Consider the following 24427-nt stretch of genomic DNA (forward strand, 5'->3'; position numbering starts at 1 on the left):
CTTGGACGTCGTACGGCTGGTCAATCTCCTTCTATGTTGGATGTGATAACAAACCCTTGAATGCCGTACACCCCTCCAATTTGCAGGCTACTAGTACTTAATCCAACTGGGCGCCTGCCTAATGCATTGCTTGGCTTATGCTCTCAACAATCCTCTACACAAGATTTACTAGACGCTAAACTCCCTGCTATGGCTTTACACTTGATTCGTATTTGCCTTGCCTTCGAACTCCTATCCGTACAATCATAAAAATGCCCCTGCCGATTATATCTTCCACCGTATGGCAATTGTACCTTTGCTGCTATTCATTATGTTTTTAAAACAACTCAATCAACGTATGCTGAAATAGTTGGTGCTTGAACGAAGTAATCATGCCGTATGGTGCATCATCTGGGGATGCCGTACGGTGGATGCCCTATTCATTTTATAAACTGTCATACGATGGTGTCACTAATAATGTCGTACTGTGTTCAACTTGAATGCTGCCATGAGGAAGGAAGCCGTACGGCTCACTGTGCAATCATACTTACAAATGGCAAGGTCTTTCATACGATGATACAGTTGGAGCCATATGGTGATGCGACAATATGAACATTGCTTGGAGCCGTACGGTGATAGAACTTGGGGCATCGTACGGTAATACAACCTTCAATGGCGTGCGGTGTCGAACTTGAGAAGACCGTACAGTGTGTGTCACCTGCTCATAAAGCCGTACGGTCACTTGACCGTATGGTGCTTTTTTTTTTTTCATTTTTTGTTTGATATCCTCATACTACTGCTCCTTGATATTTCCTAATGGCGACTCCGCTGGCGCACGATAAATTTTCAACTTACACCCATTCACTGTTTCCAGAACTTCTTGTCCATCCAGCATCCATAACTTGATTGCTCTATTGTCGCCCACTTCCCGGATCTGATGTGGTCTGACCCACTTAACCTTGAACTTGCCTAGCTTGATCTCATTCCGGCCATTGTAATTCAGCACCCACTGTCCAGGTTGAAACTTGTTCAGTTTCAAGTGCTTATCATGCCATGCCTTATGCCTGTTTTGTGTTACCTCGGTCGCCCACTGCACCAATAATCACTTCTCCTCCAGCTTGTTCAATTTATACAACCGCTCCCTTAAGCTTTCCATGTCGCATAACTTGTTTTCTAGTGCTATCCTCAGGCTCAGTATCATGAATTCCGCTGGTACTACTACCTCCTGCCCGAACATTAATTGAAATGGCGTGTGCCCCATTGTCACCTTATATGCCGTGCGGTAAGCCCAAAGAGCGAAGGGTAATTTTTCCTCCCAATCTTCACCTTCAACTATGCAGGATTTTTAGATAATTGATACCAAGACTTTGTTAGTAGCCTCGGCCTATCTGTTTGCCCTTGGGTAGTACGGGCTCGATAATGAATGATTGATTTTGAACTCAGTGGTGAGCAGTTGGATAACATGGTTTACAAAATGTCCACCCCTATCACTTGTTAATTGCAATGGAATTCCGTACCTAGTAATAATTTGCTCATAAATAAATTTTGCTGTGCTTATCGCCGAGTTATCTGGCAGTGCTCGTGCCTCCACCCATTTGGTCAGGTACTCCATTGCTATGATGATGTATCGACATCTTCTGGTTCTACTCGCTTTCAGGGGTCCGATGAAGTCCAATCCCCATTGTTCAAAGAGTTCCTGGGCATGAGAGGGATTCAGAGGCATGAAGTCTCTCTTCAAAGGTTTCTCGGCTCGCTGACATGTATTGCATGCAACGACCCACTCCCTGGTGTCGTGTACAGTTGGCCACCATAGTCCTGCTAGGAGTATCTTCCGCGCGGTTGTGTCTGGCCCTATGTGTCCTCTTGTCGGTCCTTCATGTGCTTCCTTCAATACCCTTGGGATCTCTTCCTCCAGGACGCATCGCCGTAGGATCTCGTTGAGTCCCTTTTTATATAACAGCCCATTGATCAGTTGAAACGTTCGGCTCCGCAACATCAACTTTCGTCTTTCATTTGGTGGCATGCTACTTGGAAACTGTCCCGTCAACAGGTACTCCCCGATGCTTGTGTACCATTTTGGCAGTACAACAATCTGGAACAACTGTGCATCAGGAAGTCGGCATTCACACCGTCTGCCGGTTCTCTTGTTTTGAGGCATGACAGATGATCTGTGCTTACATGTTTCTTCCTAGGCCGTACAATGATCTTGAAGGTAAACTCCTGCAACAGAAGTAACCAACGGCTGATTCTTCCCTGAATGATAGGCTTATTGACCATATATAACAGGACCTGATGGTTGACATAGAACACAAACAGTGTTGCCAGCAAGTAATGACAGAATTTCTGGATAGCGTAGACCATCCCCAAAGCTTCCCGTTCGGTCGTACTGTAATTCTATTCGGCCTTTGATAGCAATCAACTGGCAAAGTAGATTGGGTGATCCAACCCATGGCTACCTGTCTGTGCCAAGGTTCCTCCAATTGCATAGTTGAACGCGTCAACATGAACATGAAACTCTTTGCTCCAATCCGGATACGCCAAGATGGGTGCCATAGCCAATCATACTTTGAGCCCTTCAAATGCTTCATCCTGTTCCTTCTCCCATCTGAACAATTCTCCTTTGCACGTTAACCTGTCCAGCGGGTATGCTACCTTGGCAAAAATTTCGATGAACCTTCTATAGTAACCTATATGTCCCAGGAAAGATTTTACCTCCGTTATGTTGGTGGATGGCTGTATATCCAATATGACTCTTACTTTGTCCGGATCCGTCTTCAATCCTTCCTTACAGACTATGTGTCCGAGCAACCTTCACTACAGAACCATAAACCTGCACTTCTTCAGATTTAGGGCTATGCGCGCCCGTCGACATCTCTCCATACATTCGCCCAATGCTACAAGATGTTTGTCCTTGGCGTTGAATACCGACCAATCATCCAGGAATGCCATGAAGTTTCCGATGGACATTTTGTCAAAGATGTGCAATATGATCCGTTGGAATGTAGCGGGCACATTGCACAGGCCGAACGGCATCCGGTTATATGCGTACACTCCATCTTCTACAACAAATGTTGTCTTCAGTTTGTCCTCTACGATTGAAATTTGGTTGTATCTGGAAAATCCATCCATGAATGAGTAGATCTCAAGTCCGGCTACCTCCTCCAAGATGCTATCTGTAAATGGAATCGAAAACGGATCCTTGATCATGACTGTATTAAGGCATTTGAAATCAACGCATATTTGGATCTGGGTGGTGTCCTTCAGTGAGATTACTATGGGCGACACCCATTCACTAGTCTGCATCTTGAAAAAAATACTAGCTCCCAACATCCGATTGATCTATTCTGTAACCCGTGCTGCATAGTTCTTGTTCATCCAATATGGTCGCTTCCATACGAGAACTACACCTTCGACCAATGGAATGCAGTGTACACAACTCCGGCGGTACTCCTTTCAGATCTTTATATGTCCATGCAAACACATCTTTGTATTTCAAAAATATCTTGAATATAGTTGCTTTGAGTATTGGATCCCAGTTATCTCCCACCAGTGTGTTCTTTGGTTCTGCTTCATCCCCCAAATTCATTGTTTGCAGTGTGGCTTCGTTGTATTTTATGGGCTCCCCTTTAGTGAATGCATGGGCAGCTGTTTCATTGAGTGGCACATCCCCCTCTTTAACTTCCGTGAATTCCCTTGGAAATCCATCCTTGCTGTGTCCTTCCTCTATCGTCAACACGTTGCAACCCTGAAACAATTCGTAGTCCTCTATCTACCAGTGTTAAAGACCGTTCATCGAATCCAAATCGTCGTCTCCTTCCAACCGCAAGACTCCCTCCTGCTCTAGTTATACACTGCCTTCCTTCATCCTCTTCTTCGGAATCTAATGACAGGGCTTCTTCCTCGACCATTTGAGTGTGTAGATCAATGACGCATTTCCGCCCTTTTCTTTCAAGTGATAGAGTATTTTTCTTCAGTCGTGTTTAACTTTGGCTTGTATCAGCCACCCCCGACCCAAAATGGCATCATATCATTTCCGCTTCAGCGGGATCAGGACGAAGTCCAACAGGAACGACTGTGTTCCAATTGTTACTGGTTGTGCTGTCAGGACTCCCAATGGTTTGATTCTATGTTGGTCGGCAGTTAACAACTGGAATGTAGGTGGCCACAATGTTGGTTGTCCCAACCTTTTCCAGGTATCCTTTGGTAACACATTGACACTGGACCCTCCGTCCGCAATCGTGTCCGTCAACACAGTCCCGAGAATTCCCATTTCAACGACTGCTGGATGGCGTCCGGATGAGAGGGCTAACAACATCGGATCTTTTGCACTTGTGCCACCTTCTTTCTCCCTTCCTTGCTCTGCTGGTAACTTAGCAGGAGCTGTGTTCGTGAGTGTCGTACGGAGTTGAGGCATAGTGAGCAACAGATTATTTATGTTGATGGGTACCTCGGTTTGTAATATTTTCCGTACAATGTTCTGTTCTGCGCAGTGTCGTGTGGAGGTACTAGTAGTGTCCTTCAGGTGTGCCTTCTCTGCCTACGTTGCTTTCTAGATCTCTGCCTGCTCTTCCTCTAGTCTCTTGTTTTCCTCCGTCGGGTTAAGATATACTCTCGCTTGCTTCCATGTGATGGCGAGAACCTCTTCGTTCATCTTGACGGTGATCAAATTTACTCCTAACTTCAGGCACTTAGCATCTTCATGATCGTTGGGTCCGCACCATCTGCATAACAATTTTGGTGTGTTCACTGTTGTATAGTCATGGGCAAAGTGGCCCCACAAATTACATGCTCGGCATTGTACTATCGGTCGCCCATTGGCATCGTACTGAATTCAACTCCTGTTGCCATTATTGTTGCTGTTGTTTTGACCTCGTCGGTTGTTTCTCTATCCTCCTGACGTGGCACCCTCCGTACTGGTGTTCCCGCTTCTCTTGATGCGGAAGCCTCTTGCGTCAAGAACACTTGTTGAGGAGCTCGTGTTTTCAGATTAAAAAGGCATTCCTTTGTGGAATATCCCATAATCTGGCAAATTTTACAAAATTGGTCCTTCGGATAGTATCCCTTGTATGGCCTTCTTTCTTGCATTCGGTGCACCATAGCTCATTTCCCTTAGTCTCCTTGTGCATGTTCTTGAATTCTTTCATCATCCGAATCATATCCTTTTGGAGGGTGCGGACCTTCTTGCTATCCTTTTCGTCATCATTGCTCTCCTCTTCTAAAGATGCATTGCCATCTGAATCAAATGAACTACTCTTCTTCTTCTTCGTCTTTTGCTCACTTTCCAGGTTCATTGCTCGGTTGTACGCTTCAATGTATGACGATGGCGGCTCGATCTTCATCTTCTTTCGCAACTTCGGGTGTAGACCTTCAATGAACCATCTTTTCTGTAACCCATCAGCCGGCTTGTTCTCCATTTTGTTGATCAAGTCCTTCAACTTCCTGGCATAGACTTGGACTATTTCATTTTTCCCCTGTTTTGTGTTGTATATTTCGGCTACGATTTCATTGTCATTGCGAAGCAGTTGAAATTCAGCAGTAAACTCCTTAAGGTTGTCCCAAGTGGTTAATTTCTGGGGATCAGCATTGGCGAACCAATCAATTACAACACCTTGTAGGGTGGCCGGAAACTGCCGAACCCATTTGTTTGTATCCGTTATGCCATTCGCCCTCCAAATCATTTCGCAAGTTTTACAATGTCAGATAGGATCGGCTGCTCCATCACCATCAAATTTAGGCACCTTCTCCTTTGGTCCTGCCATTCCGGCACCAACGCTTTGTATCTCGACAACAACGCTTGTTATCCCGACACCGACGCTTGGTATCCTGATACCAACGGTTTGCACTCCGGTACCAATGGTTTGTATCCCAGCAGTTGTGCTTTTTGGTGAAGAAGGGTCTCCGTTAAGCAAATCTGTCCATTTTGGAAGTGTATCGCGGACGAAGAGTTCACTCCACGCTCTTGCTCTCTCGGCACTCTAAGCCGTGCAAGTCGATTCTCTTCCATCTGAATTCTCTTCCGTCGGTGAATACAAATTCAAAAACTCCTCCCTTGCTTCTTCCACCAACTCCACCCGTTGTCGAGTCTCCTCCAACAATTCCTCTAGAACCTCCTTCTGTGTTCGGCTTGTTGTGCCAAGATTAAATTTTCTTGCGCGGTACATATTCCATATTTTCCCTTTACCTTATTTCGATCCTTGTTAAATTGATTTGGCATTAATCTTCATTCCTCCCTCCTTCCAGGTTCATCGGGCAACGGCGCCAAATGTTTACCGTACTGGGTAAAAAAAAAAATGTATACAGATAATGGATCAGAATAGTAGAACTTCTTATATTATTCGCATATGCCAAAGATATTACATTATGCTTATGATGATTTTGATGATTACAATGATTATTCGGAGGGTGTATATATACATCTCAAGGAACCTTCCCGAAGGGGTCTGTCGGCCACATACATGTCGGCTACATAATAAGAACCTTCCCGATACTAACGAGAACCTTCTCGATACTGGCGACAACCTTCCTGATACCGATGAGAACCTTCCCGATACCGACGACATACATCCTGACACATACCCTATTGGCTACACAGTATTTATCGACGACACCATTGTGTATTAAGAAATATTGTGGGATGACTTGTGTCAGAATTTTTCCAATATATCACATCCCAACCCATGCACTCCATACCGATTAAAACAGCTAAAAACCACATAGGCTCCTAGAGCCAACGACATTGCAGAGACATTATTTAACCGCTTGTGATCAAGTACATAATATTGGTTGTGATCATCCATATAAGACACTCTAAATGAAATTGGCACCCAAACCTAAGCATTCCCAAGTGACCCTCCACGTGGAGAATACTATCAAATCTGGAAAAGAAACCAAATATCACCCTCAAACTATGTAATTCTACTATTGTGTAGTTGGTGACCCCAACACACCTCTGTTCTAGCCATGTGTAAGAAGGAATAATTAATAAGGGGTTCAATTCTAATTATTGAATAGGACCCACCTCACCTATAAAGCAAAGGAAAAAGAGGGAGATTGAGATTCAGAGGGAAACTGACATTTCATTAGAGGCAACCTTGAAAGAGAGGAAGCAAATAGAAGAAAGATGTATTCTGAAAAATAAAACATATACAATCTCCTTAAAACCAAGGTAGACCCTACTACATATCAAAGTGAAAGATGAGAAATATTCTACAAGGAAACTACAAAGACCCTCTTGAAATTGGAAAATCAAATAGAATCGAAGCAATTGTATACAAGGAACTTTACATACTCACACCAAGGAGATGATGATATGAGGACTATTAGCAATGATGGATCATTCATGGAAGAAGAACTTCAATACATTCCTTAAGATACGAATTGCATAGAACAAAATTATCGCTCATGAGAACTAAGTATCACTAACAATGTTAATGGAATAATGAGTGGGAATTTTACATTACGAGGATAAGTATTTATTATCCTTGAGCATTATATTTGCTGATTGTAGTCTCTCTCTTATGAGAGTAGCTTAAAAGAAGTTGTGATCAGGCTGGATAAAGTGAGGCTCTTGAAGAAAATATCTTGGATGATTGAGATTATGAGTATCCTTCTACATTAAGAGGGAGTATGACACTTTTTCTAAAGCAACATAGGAGCTTATAAGATTGGTACTCGAAGTCTAGAATTATATGTGTATGACTGCATGATTTTGATGGGCCTATTTCTATGTATATCATGAGGAAGTGATGACTTATCACCAGAAAATCATAAAATTGATATCAGATTCAGAGTGAGTCGGACAAGAATCCTTGGGGGAAGAGAGCCTCTACGGAAGTAACTACTAGAACTAACTTTCTAGGATCATTGTTCAGAGGAAGAATTTTTAAGGTGCAATCCTTTGTGAATGATATATTCTCTATGAGGAGAAGTTGTAAGTGAAACTGCTTGCAATGCATTCTTCTCTGTGAGAGAAAATTAAGGTGAAAGCCTTTTTACCACCCTTTGACTGGGTTCATGGTGGTTACTATTTCAAATATGATATGTAATGAAAGGTGATGATCTTTCATTGATATATATAAATAAAAAGTAACTATTGTAAGGTGACGATCTTATAAATGGTAGACTTGTTATCATGACAAACTTCATTAAGTTGTCCTAGAGTTTTGGAAGTCATGATAACTAACATATCAACCAGAAGATGACCATTGTAAGGTGACGACCTAATCAATAGTTGATCTATGTCCTAACACCAAAATGTGTTGGAGCAAGTGTTATCATGGTTCTTCGGACCAGATTTTTTCGGACACCTTGATAACCAACTCATCATGGTTTTTCGGGCCAAATTTTGACGGACACCATGAAAATGAATCTGTTATGGTTCTTTAGGTGGGATCTTATCGGACACCATAACTTAAATCTATCATAGATCACACTTAAGGTGGTGTTCAAATCTTTTATTAAAATTGCTTTAATTCTCTTTTTGCTAAAGAGGGAGTGTTGAGAAATTTAGCCTCATAGTGAATTGAAGTAGATTCCATATGTAATATATGTTAATATATATACATATATATATGTATATATGTATATTATATATGTATGTATGTATATATCTATATATATATATATATATATATATATATATATATATATATATATATATATATATATATATATATGCGTGTATTGATATCCTTAAATATACCACTCCAACAATATCATACTGAGATGATATCTCTTCATATACTTAAGAGCATACTCTATTCTATATCAATCCTCCCTAACTAAGAGAGAGAGTTAAGATTATGGCCACAGTTGGATTGATTTAATCTTAACATACAATATTGATATAATATATTATATATAATATTATAATTATACTATAGATATAATATTATATTGTGATTTATATTGTTAATATATCAACTAATAGTGATTAATCAAAGAGACATGTCTCTTGTATTTATAAGAGATTTGTATCTGCATCTAGAGAACAATCAATATAATGGCAATTGTTAGTACATTTGCAGCGATCCTAGAAACCAACATCATTGACAACTTGAGCTTTTGGTGTAATGGCAATAGTGATTCCAACAAGTGGTATCAGAGCATTGGGTTACAGGTTCGAATCCCTCGAGTCATGCTGAGGGGGGGATTATTGGGAGGTTGGTACCTTTCAGCATAGATTGATGGATTTGTTACATGTGCTTGACGGCCTCTCGTGGATCCTTGTCTCTGACTATTGTGATGTTCATTGATAGCTTGAGCTTTTGGTGTAATGGCAACAATGATTCCAACATCTAGTTCATGTTGCAATTTTGCTATGTTCAAGTATTTTAAATTGGTATGTTTTACTAAACAATCATTTCATAACTAGCATTTCATGTTCTATATGGATACTATACAATACCCCTGCCTGCCTTGTCCTCCCCTTGTCATCGCCCCCTCATCTTGAAAATGAGGCCCATTTTTCCTTGTCCCGAAAACTTGTCCCAACGTCTTGCCATCTCGACATACCCCAGTACCACTCTGACACTGAATAATATCATTATATAATAATGATAATACGTTAAAAAATATGTAAAAATTACAATATAATTATGAACAAAATATTATCACAAAATATATAAGATTGCCGAAGGAGATAATCATTAATTATAATATTGGTCATACTCACTAGGGTCCAAGTATCACATTTATGCGAATCAGAATCAATTATGTCACTAACGCTATCATATAGTTAACATGTATATAAATATCAATCATTTTTTAATTAAAATTGCCGATGGACGGGGTGCCACCCTTTTGGTCAAGGGCCCACGTGAGTGGGGAAGCACTAACAACACTTGACCCCATTATATGTACCACATCCTTGGGATGAGAGGAGATAAGAGGAAGGACGGAGATTGGAGGGAAAGGAAATGAAAATGATATATTTGGCAAACCAAAAAAAAAAGCAAGAGTCATAAAGATAAGAAGCGGTAACATCAAAGACAGTTTCTTTGGGAGAACACATATTATTAACGCCAAGCAAGGGATTTTGAAAAGCATCAAATACCTATTTTCATATTTGAATCATAACGTAGAGAACAAAGGAGAATTAAATTGTAAAGGACAAGCTATTATAAAAGGGAATATAAACATTAAATAAAATACCCATTGGAAGGGAAATAAGGCAGCAAATGAAAAACAGAAACCCAATGTTAGTGAACTCCACGTTACCTTAGTTGGGAATATCATATCGGTGTTTGAGTCATAAGAAGAGGATACCAAATCCGTATGTATTATTGAATATTATAGAAGACCATTAAAGAGTATTAAGCTACGCATAAAATAAATGTTATCATAATCTGCTATCATGTATAAAATTGTGATGCAGGATTCTATTGCTTATCTTTATCATGGCATTTGTTTTTTTTGCTAGCTATACATGGTTTGATATTAAAAAACGATTGATACTCATTTTTTAGTATTTAATGATATTGCTGTTTTTATTCAGGTAGATGTTATTTTCACAATTCAATTTGTTCAGGCATTGTTTCATATTATATTTCTTTGTATGCATGCATGCAGAACCTGATCTCAAACCAGAAGAAATGAAAGGCTTGACACGATTGAAACAAAAGTATCAAAAGTGGCAGCAAGACTTTCAGCCATACCAAAATTATCTAAAGGAAAATCTTTACCACTGTGCCTAAATTCAAATGACAGTTATAATCAAATCGCTTATGATTTCCATGAGATAAGTTGTTGTAATGGGCATAGTCTAAAAGTAAAGACAATTACTGCTGATATCTATTGTTGTCTACAATTGCTGCACTTTTGAGGTAAAGGCTTATCCTTATCTGGGCTTACACACTATTATGTATTCACTGTTTATAAGTGCACCAGAAATTTTGTTCTTCAGGCACCAGCAAAAAGATGCCTACCTGAGAAATTACTAAGCGGTCATGTCAACATGTTTCTCTTTCATTATGTCAACATTCTTCAATAAATTACATTAATCATTGCTGTCCTCTCATCATGCTCCTATTTGTTTCAAATTCAAGCTTTCGTTAAGGCATGCTTACAAATTATTCATATGTTTTAAGATCAGTCTGAATGCATGTTGTTCGGAATATATTCCTCATGTATGCTATTTTAATTTAACAATATTATAGTCAATTCTCAAATACTTATAATTTATCCTCTGCCTGATGATTCCAATTGCTTGCATGTTATGGACTGTATCATTCAATGTGAATGATTGCCACAATCATTGCAAAACGATTGAATTCCATTATCCTTTTGCATACAGTTTGGATCCAATCAATATTTAAAGCAAGCAGTGAGAATTGTCAATAGGGTGGGTAATATTTCATGGAAACAATATCATGACTAGTTTACTATTAACAAACAATCATTGGCCATCAAAACTAGCTTCTAGCTGAAGGCAAGGACAAGAGATACCAATATAGAATCGGTTATTGGCAACTTAAAAAAGCTAAACCATGCAGATTCTGACACTCTTTTACATGCTTTAGGAGTACACATCAGGGTCGTCAAAGCCCCATTTCATTTTCAGGACACCAAGACACTTGTGCATTTGCAAGTAGGGGTGGTTGCCAGGTTGGATCAATGCAAGTTTAAAGTTTGATGCCATGTTTTTTTAATTAATCTGTTATTTAACAAAGTGAAATACCACCAAAATTCTATTGCACATATAATTTAAGGTGATTGTTGAGTTTGTGTACATATATCCTTTCGGTCATGTAGTTTTCCTTGGTCCATTGTGTACCTACTCCGAAGATACCATTTGCGCAGGAACATACATATGTAGGGTAGTGCTAGGATAGTAAGAGGAGGCAGAGTGGTTCTAAGGTGATGCAAATGCCTTTGGGCCACAGATAACACAAGTAAAGAAGATTTCAAGTGGTTCTAAAATCATCTGAACACTTGAAGGCATAAATAACAAAAGATTACCCACTCTCCATAAGGCAAACAGGTTTACCTAAGATGAAATTGAACCATGGGACAATACATATGAATGTCTTCATGCCTAGTTGAGCCTTTCAATGAGACAAATTAACAAACTAGCAGATTTAAGGAAACCCAAACACTTGGAGTTTTGTATGTTTAAAGACTTTTTGAATGGAAAATTTGTTTCACCTATCTGTGAGCTTGAATGAATGATTGCTTTTAATAATCTCCATGAGGCCAAACACCCTATAAGACACCCCCTGCCCTAGATAGCTATCAAAGCAAAGAAGCATGAGAATCCCACAAACAAAAATCTGTGACACGTTTTTCCATTGTATCTTGGATCTTCTGTTGTGTATCTTGATTAGGAACTTATTTACTTTTGGTATTGTTTCTTCTTCATACATGTCATTGAAGGTGCTCACGTTCAGCATCTCAATGCAGTTGATCTGAATATCCTTCCAAGCTGAACATTCCATGATCTAATGTCATTTTGTCTCTAGCTCTTCTTGAGTGCAATAGAAACATCTTTTATGTTCTATCTTTCCCCTCTTCTTTAGGCATCTTTATACATGCATGCATTCATATAATGCATACATATACATACATACATATAGGCATCTATACCTACCTAAGATACACACGTACATGCTTACCTACCTACCTACCTATGTATGCATACCAAACATAAATGCATGCATCCAAACATTAGTTTCATACATACATATATGCATTAATCCAACCAATACATACCTCATGCATATATACACATCCATATATGCATAAAACATTCATACATACATGCATACATCCATAGGTACATCCATGCGTACATATACATACTCACATATACATGCATACAAATTTAGATTCTACACATGCATTCATTCATACAATACATACATACAAGCATACATCCTTGTATGCATACAAATACTAAATGCATCATACATACAAATAGAGGTACATCCATCCATCCATATGCATGCATGCATACACATGTATTACATATATCAATCCATCCACCCATTCATATATGTGCACAACATATATTGACATACATTCACACATATATAATATGCATGTATGCATACATTCATATACATCCATCCATCCATTCATACATGCATACCAACATTGGCATACATTCACATACAAAAGCAAGCATTCATGTAATGCATACATATATAGATACATCCATCCATACATATGCATGCACACATATATTACATATATCCATCCATCCATCCATTTATACATGTACACAACATACATTGACATACATTCGTGCATAAATCAATAATTATGCCGAGAGGCATATACAATGGAAGAAGCAAATCCCAGCACGGGAATATTCCAAGGAATAATTTGTGTAAGGAAAAAAAATTTGATGGGAGTTACAAGACAAATTTAATTTTAAAAATCAATTTAAAATAACAAATTCCATTTGGCATTCATAAAACAGTTTAAAAACAAATTAAGATGTGTAATGCCATTTGGCACTCATAATTGTTAACAAATAGAAATAGAAAAGAAATTTAATGGGAGTTATAAATGAAATTTGTTTTTAATAAAATGTGTAATGCCATTTGGCAATCACAATTATTAATATATAGAAAAATAAAAGAAATTTAATGGGAGTTGCAAACTAAAGGTGTTTTTAAAAATCAATTACAAAAAGTAAATACCATTTGGCATTCACAAAAACTATAAAAATTATATTTAAATATGTAATGCGACAAAATAGAAAACAAATTTGATGTGAGTTACAATATTTAAAAAAAAATCAATTTAAAATAGAAAATGTCTTTATTCAAAAAACTTTAAAATAAAAAGATAAATTGTCAAATAAGATTCTCAAATATAAAATAGATAAAAATCAATATTAAATATGCCAAGTGGCATTTTGCTTTTTCAGATTTGATTTTTCAATTTTCTTAAATTTTTTTTTTTTCTAGATTTTATATTCTACAAGTTAGAAAAGTGTATGGTGAGATGAGGGAGGGTTGAAAGGGAAAGTGAGTGATTGGATAACATATCTAGGGAGAGTACAAAGAGGGGTGTGTGTGTGTGTGTGTGTGAGAGAGAGAGAGAGAGAGAGAGAGTGAGAGACGTTCATCTTTTATTTTATTTTATTTTATAGAGAGGGAGACTAGCAGTAGGGGATAGACAAATAGAGGGAAATGGGTTTATTTATATGGTATATTATAATTATAACCCTAACCTAAATAATATTTAATTATAATTATTAAAAAAAAATAGTAATTTTCACTTTATTATTAATAATATAATTATTCATATAATGGATAGGCTAATATTAATATAATATATACTTAGATTAAAGTTTTTCAAAAATGTCTTCCATGGTGCACGACGACTGCTACTAGCTTATATATATAATATGCTGAGAGTCATCCTTCTCGAGGCACCTATTTTAATTCAAATCTAACCCACACAAAAAAAACCATAAGATTTAAATTAAAATAGTCGCCTCAAGAAGGATGACTCTCGACATATTATATATATAAGTATATATATAAGCTAGTGTAATATATAGATGCATTAATTTGCCCATCTATTCATAGATGTATACCGATATACATTGACATACATGCATGCATAAGTCCACAATGCATTGCATAAATACTATGTCCATGCATGAATCCATCCATCCACTTATACATGTATACCACATACATTGACATACATTCATGCATAAATCCATAATGTAATGGATGCATGCATTAATCCATCCATCCATTTATACATGTATACCACATACATTGACATACATTCATGCATAAATCCATAATGTAATGGATACATGCATACATCCATCCTTCCATTACTAAATGTATGACTACATACATTAACATACATCCATGCATGAATCTACAATGCATTGCATAAAAATGTCCATGCATCAATCCATTCATCCATACATGTATACATTTATATACATTGACATGCATTCATGCATAAATCTATGATGCATCAATACACATTTCTTCATACATACATTTTATCACACATGCATATATATGCATACATAAATATACACCCTTACCTACCTACCTACCTATGTATGCAAATACCAAACATAAATGCATGCATGCAAGCATTAGTTTCATACACATTTCCGCGCGTGCACACACACACACACACATGCTTTAATCCAACCATACATACCTCGTGCATGCATAAATTGATGCATGCACACATTAGTTCCAGACACGTGCATTCACATATATATGCATTAATCCAACTATGTATACCTCATGCATACACACAAATATACATATGCATGCATGCATACATACATACGCATGCATGCATACATACATACATGCATACCTATGCATTTCTCAATACCTACCTAACACACATATACTATTGACATTATGGGTGTTGCACACATTGCATAATATTGTTATATTATTTTATTTTATTATGTAATGTTGCCCTTAGGAGCACCTAGATGGATGTGCAACATGTAGTAATTCATATGAGATATACTTGATGAATTGTATTGTAATATTGTGATAATATTTGATGTAATTATTTAATATTTAGTAAAATAATTAAATGTCTAATATTAAATATGATTCAATAGGGGTTCGGTAACACATGGTTTTAGCACATGGTTTATGTCATACCACTTGGTAGTTTTGTGGGACTTGCTACTATATAAGCAACCACAAGGGTAGTTGTACAGACAAGATAAAAGAGGCAAAAGACAAGGAAAAATTGAGCAAGACAAGGCTTGACAGATTAGTTAAGGGGGAATTTGTGGAGGTTGGATGCATGACATTGGATGTGTGGATTCATGCTTGTTCACATAGATTGTTTGGTTGTGGAATTGAAGACTTTTATGGTTGCATTGCAATGATGTTTTTTGATGTACAAGCATCCTAGGTGTAACAACAATTTTGCATCACCCAAAAATATTTGCATTTCAATATTTTCTATTTTAATAAGGACTAGTAGATAGAGTGGTTACTATTTATAGGAACTTGCTATTTTTAGTAAGTTTGTCATACGAGCTCGAAATGTTCTCATTTTCTACATGCGGTTCATTTTAGAGTTATAAGCCTACCCTAAAAATCTCATTGCTCTAGCTTAAGTATTAGAGAAGTTATTGTGGATTTTTGGTGGAAAAATTTGCAAAAAAATCTTCAAACTCACCGTTGGAGGCCTTCGAGTGTTCAGATGAGGTCCAGAAACTCAATAAAAGGGCATGTGCACAATTTCAAGCCTATAGATTAGAAGCTGGCATTTCTAAAAAGTGGTTATAATAGCCAATCAGAGCAACGATTCAAGAGTTATGGCCTTCTGAAGTTGGGCTACTCGAAATCTAAAATAATTGCCAATGATGTATTTAGCCAACTCTATATGTATTGTTAAGGTTTGTCAGCCCTAGGTATTAAGTTTCATTGTCTAGAACCTTCCTGGACGGCATAAAATTGCCTATTTAAGAAAGACTCAAACATTGTCTAAGACAACTCTGAGTGATAGTTCGCAGTTTGTCTTGCATATTATTGTAATGAAGCCACCCATGTGGGTTAGCATATTGTACTTGTGAATTTTGTAATTCCGCATTTGTGGATTGTTCTTGCATTTGATGTTGTTTCTTTGTTTTCTGTTATGGTTTATGGTATTAAGGGGAGCACCCTTCACCATTTTTGCTAAATAATACACAATGATGGATGTTTTTGGAGGCAAGGTTTTTCCTTCAATGAGAATTTCTTAGGGTACATCTTTTGTCACATTGTTGTGAGTATGTTGTCTATTCTCTGGCATGTGAATTTTAATTACATATTTATTGTAGATCTATAATGGGTTATATGGAAATGACTATATTTTTGTATAAATTTTTTTATCAAAGTTATGGTTTTGTTGTTGTAACCCTAGATTCAATCCATGGAAATGTTTGAGAGAATGAAAGAAAGGAAAATATATAGAATTTGTAGATTGTTTATTACAAATTTGAGGGTTTTGGGTTTATTTTTATGATGAAATGTTAATAGATTTTGTGCATATAAAATTGTGGGTCAAAAGGGTTTTTTGAATGTTTCTTTTAAATGAGTTTTATGGGGGAGTTTGCAGAAATGCCCTTATGGGGAAAAATAGACCTCACCAATAGATCCGAATTGGTTTTCTATTAATTTTGATAGATAATATGCCCTAGTTTGTCTATGTTAATAGAAAATGCAAAAGATATTTAGTTTTATCCCGTGATGACCATCAAAATTAATTTCATTGGAATTTTTATCACAAAAAAAATTTGTAGTGGAAATGGTAAAAATGTTGTCTTGGTAAGATGTCCATAACTTTCACTTTAAGATATCGAATTTTGGACTTCTTAGAGTTGTTGGAAAGCAAATTCAATGCACTACAACTTGGTGCATGTTTGATTATGTGCTTTTGTCATTTTGTCAAGTCTTAAGAGTCCAAAAGTTAGATGTTCTTTATTTTGAGCATATGAAGTCAGATTTTCGATTTTCAATAGTCAACAAAAAACTCTTGGAATAGTCAACAGATTAGGGCATAACTTGTGCATAATTTGAATGTTTTGTGATATATATTGACTATGGTAACATTATGAATTTATGACATTGTATGTTCAGAGATTTGGAGTTTGATGTCATTGTATACTCAGTTCATATTTCAACTTGGTCTCATGATGATATGGTTATCAGTGTCTGGTTTCAATATGTATAATGAGTTGTTGGGTCTATAAGTTGTGTAGAATTGTAAGAGGTTTATAATTACATGTTGCATTGATAGCTTGGATATGGGTTGTCTTTTCCAACCTATTAAAAGTAGCCTTGTTAGAGGACTTAAGAACATTCCATTAGAATGTCACCTTGATTAAAGGATTTACAAATGACTATTAGGTCAACCTTGGTTAAAGGATCTCAACTAATACAATGGTTAGAAAGTAACAAGTTGATTTGATAAATACAACTCACTTTGCAAATACAGATTACAATGTAGCTCATCTGCTAAGTCATTGACTAGACTCCATTCATGTATCCATCACTAACTCTGATCTACTGGGAAATCCTTTAAGCAATCACTTTTCACCTCAGCTTCTCTCCTTCTTCACAAGCTTCTGCTCAAGTTCACTAGTCAACAAATTAACAATTTCTAACCTCTAATAGATTAATCCTTATGCCTCCTTAAATAGATAGCTTGATCTTTTTTCACTTAAACACCATTGTTGATCTTAGGTTTAGGTCATATTCATCGAATCCTTCCATCACTTCATTTCTTCTTTTCCCTTCTAGAAACTTCTCCTTGAATCCATGCCTAGAAACACTTAAACATGATTTCGCTTGCATTAAATGCTCTAGCTCATCAATCCTTATCTTCGACATGCTTTACATATTTCAAGAATTCAACTATGTTAGTCAGGAGTCTCAATTCCTTCACAAAATAACAAATGATGATACTCGACCAAAACTATGTTCTGCAGCCTTGGTTATCACTAGATAACTCAGTCATCACTAATTGTAGTGCTCGACTTACACTAAATTTTCTTAGTCAAATTTTATTGGTATTCTATCTTTACTAGTGCTTGGTTGACACTATATTTTACCGGCTTCTCCTATTCACTCAATTAACACTAGTACAACACAACTTCAACTATAAGTTCTTTAATTCTCTTCTTGGAAGCTTAGTTTAGCTTATGTATTTGGTCCTTCATTAATAATCTCTTCTAGGCTTTAACTTAACTATCTTCTTCACTTAGTGTTATGATTGAACAATACATTATCTTGTCAAGGTCTAATTGATGAAGTGCCCATTATAATTTCACATAACTAAACCTTTCCACTAGGTCCTCTTGTTATCTCATTGTCTCAAATCTTCTTCATCAGTCATCTTGATATGACACTCTACTTAGGTAGAAACTATCTCACCAATATGGTTTGACATCAATGACAACATAACAATTGCTCCAATTGTAGTTTCCAACACTTGTGATAGTAATGAGGTGATAGTACATGATTAGTTCTTAGTTTGATTTGTATCAACTTCATGGTTTCACTTGGTACTAACACTTTGGTTGTATGAGTGTAGAACTGGAGGATCTTCATGTAAGAGATGGATGTTATGATAACACTTTGGTTGTGTGAGTGTAGAACTGGAGGATCTCCATGTAGGAGATGGATATTATGATGTCATAGCTGACTCAATATCATGGTTTAGTAAGAGTTGTTGACATTGATATATTTATTTAGCATTTGTAGATGTTGGAAGATGTCTTAGATCATGTTGCTATAGAAGTGTCTTGGATATTTGCATGGTGCACTTGGTTCTTCATGGTGAGTGGAGATGGTTGGATCTTGAGGAATCATGGGGCTTTTGGTTATCTTCATGTTGTGTGGGGATGGTTGCATCTTGAGGACTCATGTGGTTCTTGGTAAAGGTTTTGTTTATGTTATCCTTAGTGTTCAAATGATTTTATTGTTATGTCATAGTATACTTTTTATACATGTTTAGAGTTTTGACATGTTATGGTATATTCATATGGAGCAAGTTATCTCTTTGGTTGAGATGGTTTATATCATGTTGTCATGTTTATGTTCTTGAGGTCATGGTTGGAACTTTGACATTGATCTTGGTTTAGTTTCTTGGTATTGAGTACATTGACCATTTGTTTGATACTTCATTATATTGTTGTGTTTCATTTGGAGTTGGCATGGATTGATTGGTTACAAGTGCTCATGGATAATTCGAGATAGTGATGATGTTGATTTCTCTTGGATTAGAGATGTATTTATTGAGATGGTTTATAGTTTTAGTAGGAAATCTGAAGGGCATTCACCTGATTTGACTTGAAAGGAGATTATTCTTAGATGAGTCTTTGTTGGAGACTTGGATATCTTGATAAGAATTCTCATTTTCTAGTCTTGGTCTACTTGGAGGTTTACTACTTGAGAGGTATATCTCATTATTTATCTTGAGTGCATTATGTTTATGTGTGCCTTTCATGGATATGGATCTTGAGCTATGATGAGTTAGTTCTAGAGGGTTCATTTGAGAGATAATTTAGTATTGGTTATATCCTTATGCATATGTTGTTATGCTAGTTGAGTTTGGGGATGGTTTTATATTGGGCATATTCATTGGATTAGGAATGGTTATTCATTGGTTTAGGAATGGTTTATGAGTTTGATCTTTTTGTGAGAGGCTTATATCCATGATTAGTTATATATCAATGGTTTGGGTGTTTTGATTAAGTACAAACAATTTTTGAAAGGACCCAAAACCTTTTACAAAGGACAAGAAAGATATATCAATGACGATCTTAAAACAACTGTGGAAAATCACAAGAAAAAAAAGAGGGACACACCAAAGTTCCCAACAAAAGGGTAAATAACCCAAGAAGCCACAAACCATCAAGATTTACATTTGGTCCAATCTTTTGAGAATGTAAAGACATATCAAATGAAGGTTTGGAGGATTTTCCTTTTATTCCTTTAATTGATGTTCAACCATCCTCCACCTTCCCAGCAGCCTTCTGCCAATCCCCTCTAACCCCCAAAACCCCCACAATAGGAGAAGCACTAGCAACAACGTTCTAGATAGAGTTAGCAGTAGAAAAAAGGGACAACATCAACATTATGACCAAAGCCGTCAAAGGGGCAATAGTCGATAGAGACATTAGTAGGCGACGAGTGAGAAACAACATTATGATTCAAATCTATCATAGGGGCAATATTTGAATCCGTAGAAATGAAAACTGAATCCTCAACCAAAGTGAGATCAATATGAGAAGAGCTATCTAATCCATCCACCTTCGTAGATATTTTCTAAACCATATAGTTATCATCTGAAATCCCCAACCACCAAGATGTCATGGTTCAGGTGTTGTTGTGGTTTCTTGTTTGAGGTTTTATCTAGATTTGTGTGTAGAAGGACATGATATAGGTTATAATTTGCATGGTTTCTCTTTAGTCTTGGTTATCTTCCTAGATGTTTGGTTTCACGTACATTGGACTTGGGATTGGTTAGAGCTTGTGATCACTAGTTTTTATTCATGTATATCATGTGGCAGATGGTATGGTTGTTCCTTTATCTCTTTCCTTTGTTACTTGTGGATAGGTTGGGAGAGAATTGGAAACTTGTTATGAGTGTTGTTCTTTCGGGTTATTGGTTTGTGTTGTGGATGTCTTTGATACTACATGAATTCACTTCTTTGAGATGTTGTGAGTGAATTGGTCATAGTTTTGACAATAACTATTGCAATTAGACCTTCTTGATGTATATGTGGCAAGTATTTCACTTGAGGTTTGTGATTTCAAGTTAGAGATTGGATATGTTGATGATGTGAGGTTCACTTGGTATACCTTCGATGGTATAGATAGTTGGACAAGTTGACACTTACTGTGGGTGCCATTTCAGCTATGGATTCTGACTACTACAAATACATGTGATTACCTTTGGATTAGGAGTTTGTGTTTGGCATTTTAGTTAGTATATGATTTTACGATTTTCCTATGTGATAGGTTGAGTGGCTCTCTTTTTGGATGGCTTCTATATATGTTTGATGGTAGTGGCATAATAGGAGATGAGATCATTCATGTTTGAGATGATGGATACTTCGATTTTGTTATAGGTACTAGGATGGAGCACTTGGTGTACCCATGATGGTGGATGTGCCAAGAGGGATTGTTTCTTATTTATTTATGTGGCTATGAATTGACCTAAATCAATGTATACAAGTGAGAGATTGTTGAGATTATGGGTGTTACACACATTGCATAATATTTTTATATTGTATTAGTTTATTCTATTATGTAATGTTGCACCAAGGAGCACGTAGATGGATGTGCAACATGCAGAGATTCCCATGAGATATACTTGATGAGTTGTATTATAACATTGTTTTAATATTTTATATTTTTATAAGGTTTCGAGTTCTTTAAAACCTATTTTTAGTTAATCAAAATATTGTTATAATATTTGATGTAATTGTTTATTGGAAAAAATAATTAAATGTCCAATAGTAAATGTGGTTCAATAGGGGTTTAGTAGCACATGGTTTTAACATATGATTTATGCAATACCACTTGGTAGTTTTGTGGGACTTGCTACTATATAAGCAACCACAAGGGTAGTTGTAGAGACAAGAAAAAAGGGCAAAAGGTGAAAAGGAAAGTCAAGTAAGACGATACTTGATAGGTTAGCCAAGGAAGCATTTGTGAAAGTTTGAAGCATGGCATGAGATGTGTGGATTCATGCTTGTTCACATGGATTGGATGGTTGTAGCTTTGAAGCATTTCGTGGTTGTTTTGCAATGTGTGTTTTTGTTGAATAATACATGGTGATAGATGCTTTTAGAGTATGGGGTTTTCATGAGAGTTTCTCAAGGTATATCTTGTGTCACATTTTTGTGAGTTTTTTTCTATTCTCTTGCATGTGGATCTTAAATACATATATATTCTAGATCAATCATGGGTAATGTGAAAACAATCATATTTTTGTTGAAAGTTTCCTTACACATACATACCTACCTACCTATCTGGCATATATTAAACATTGATACATTCATATACATCGATATGTGTGTGTGTGTGTGTGTGTGTGTGTGTGTGTGTGTGTGTGTGTGTGTGCGCTTGCATGTGTACAACCATCAATACACACACATGAATGCATACATTCACGCATTGGTTGCAATGCATGCTTTCTAGAAAATGAATGATATTAGTGGAATATAATTTCATATACATTATTCAAGATATTCCCACACCATCTACAATTATGATGCACGAACAAACGTACCAAGCATGTAATATGAATTTGAAAATACCTCCAATTGAAACCCATACAAACTAAATCTCAATATGAAACATCTATGATATACATCACCTAGTAATTTGTTTCAAATTCATATAAGATTCAATATCTAGGAATGTTTATGTATAAACAAGCACACAAAGAAATCTTCAAATAAAACTTGTATAAATCTATTGAACACGTGATTATTACTTGCAAACAAAACTTATCATACAACTCAATGATGACACTATAAACATGATGTAGAAGTACAATGATGCATAAACAAACACACCATGCAAGCTTCAAATAAAAATTGTATAACTCAATTGAATGTATCATTATTACTTGTAAGAAAAACCTGCCATGCAACTAAATGGCATCACTAGAGCCTTAACATAAAGTCATACAATCATGATGTAGAAGCATCCATATCATTCAATGTCCATGCAATTTTTTATATCTTCAATCATAATACATAGAATTTATTAGTATACATGTCAATAGAAACTTCACTCTAGAAGTTGTGTAATTATCACACATAAATAAGTGCCTTGTGCATGTTCCATAGAATTTTATGAGCACCAATCAAAAAGTACACTTGACTTAAAAGCTAAAACAATTGTAAGATGCTAAATTTAACCCTAATACATATTGACACTATATGTCATCAAACTTAATAATGAATACTATTAAAGAATATTTAATTTGAGTACAATTAAAATAGTTCTTGTTTTATATTTGTCTATACCATAAATATATATGCACTTTTTAAATTAACAAATAAATTATTTTAATTAACTCCTCAAGCATATGATATAACTCAAACCCTTCAAACAATAAATTAGAAGATGACAAAATACAAAAGTTTCGGAATACCAGAATTCTTCATTAAACTTTTCTAGATCTACTCTACCTCTACAATGAAAGAAAATGCCTACTTATTACAATTTCAAAAATTACCATATTTGGCAATTTTTTCTGGGAAAAATAGATTTTTTCCATTTTTGGTAATTTTCAAAACTCATCCTACAAATCTCGATTTTTTCCTAAGAAAATCCCCAACTAAGGCAAGGTGAATTGCCAACTAATCAATGAAATCAAAAAATATGATTTTAAATTTATTACAAAATAGCTTTCTAGAAAAACTAGAAAAAAACACAAAAAACCAATTTTGGAGGCCAAGATGAAATTTTAGGCTCCCAAAAAAATATTGAAATGGTCACCTATCAAGCTGAGCTTTATCAGCAATCCAAAAAACTACTCACACAACTACCTATACAATTTCAGCCAAAATCCACATCCGAGTCAAAAGTTATGACCCTCGGATCCTCCTGCATCAACATATATTTCTTATCATCTTTAAAAACATAGAAAATGAAAAGTTAAGGAATATTGACAAGTCATTTGTCATGAATGATATAGAAGCATCAATACCATTCAACTTTAATTAGCTTCCAAAAAGAATCCATGCAAAACTATTAGATCTTAAAACATACTACCTACAACTTGTATATTTGTCAATACAACCTTTACTCATAAAACTACACAATTATTACAAATGAAAAGCATCCTGATATGCATGTGCCATAGAATTTGATGAGCACCAATAAAAAAGTAAACTTGACTTAGAAGCCATACAAATTGTAAGATGTTATTTAACCATAACACACGTGGACACTAAAAGTCATCATAAATATTAATGACA

General features: G+C 36.1%; 1 protein-coding gene across 1 annotated transcript in view; it reads left to right on the forward strand.

The window, feature by feature from the left end:
- The window catches only part of LOC149561641 (TATA box-binding protein associated factor RNA polymerase I subunit C), a 184243-nt gene extending 173252 nt beyond the window's left edge, over positions 1–10991 (forward strand). Inside the window, exon 15 of the mRNA XM_089825222.1 lies at positions 10549–10991. Within this exon, the coding sequence (XP_089681348.1) occupies positions 10549–10673 (125 nt within the window). The 3' untranslated portion in view covers positions 10674–10991. The remainder of the gene's footprint in view (positions 1–10548) is intronic.
- The last annotated feature ends 13436 nt before the right edge of the window (positions 10992–24427 follow it).

Source organism: Cupressus sempervirens, chromosome 4 (genome assembly GCF_028749045.1).
Source record: "Cupressus sempervirens isolate cs-2001-9-10 chromosome 4, ASM2874904v1, whole genome shotgun sequence".
NCBI lineage: Eukaryota > Viridiplantae > Streptophyta > Pinopsida > Cupressales > Cupressaceae > Cupressus > Cupressus sempervirens.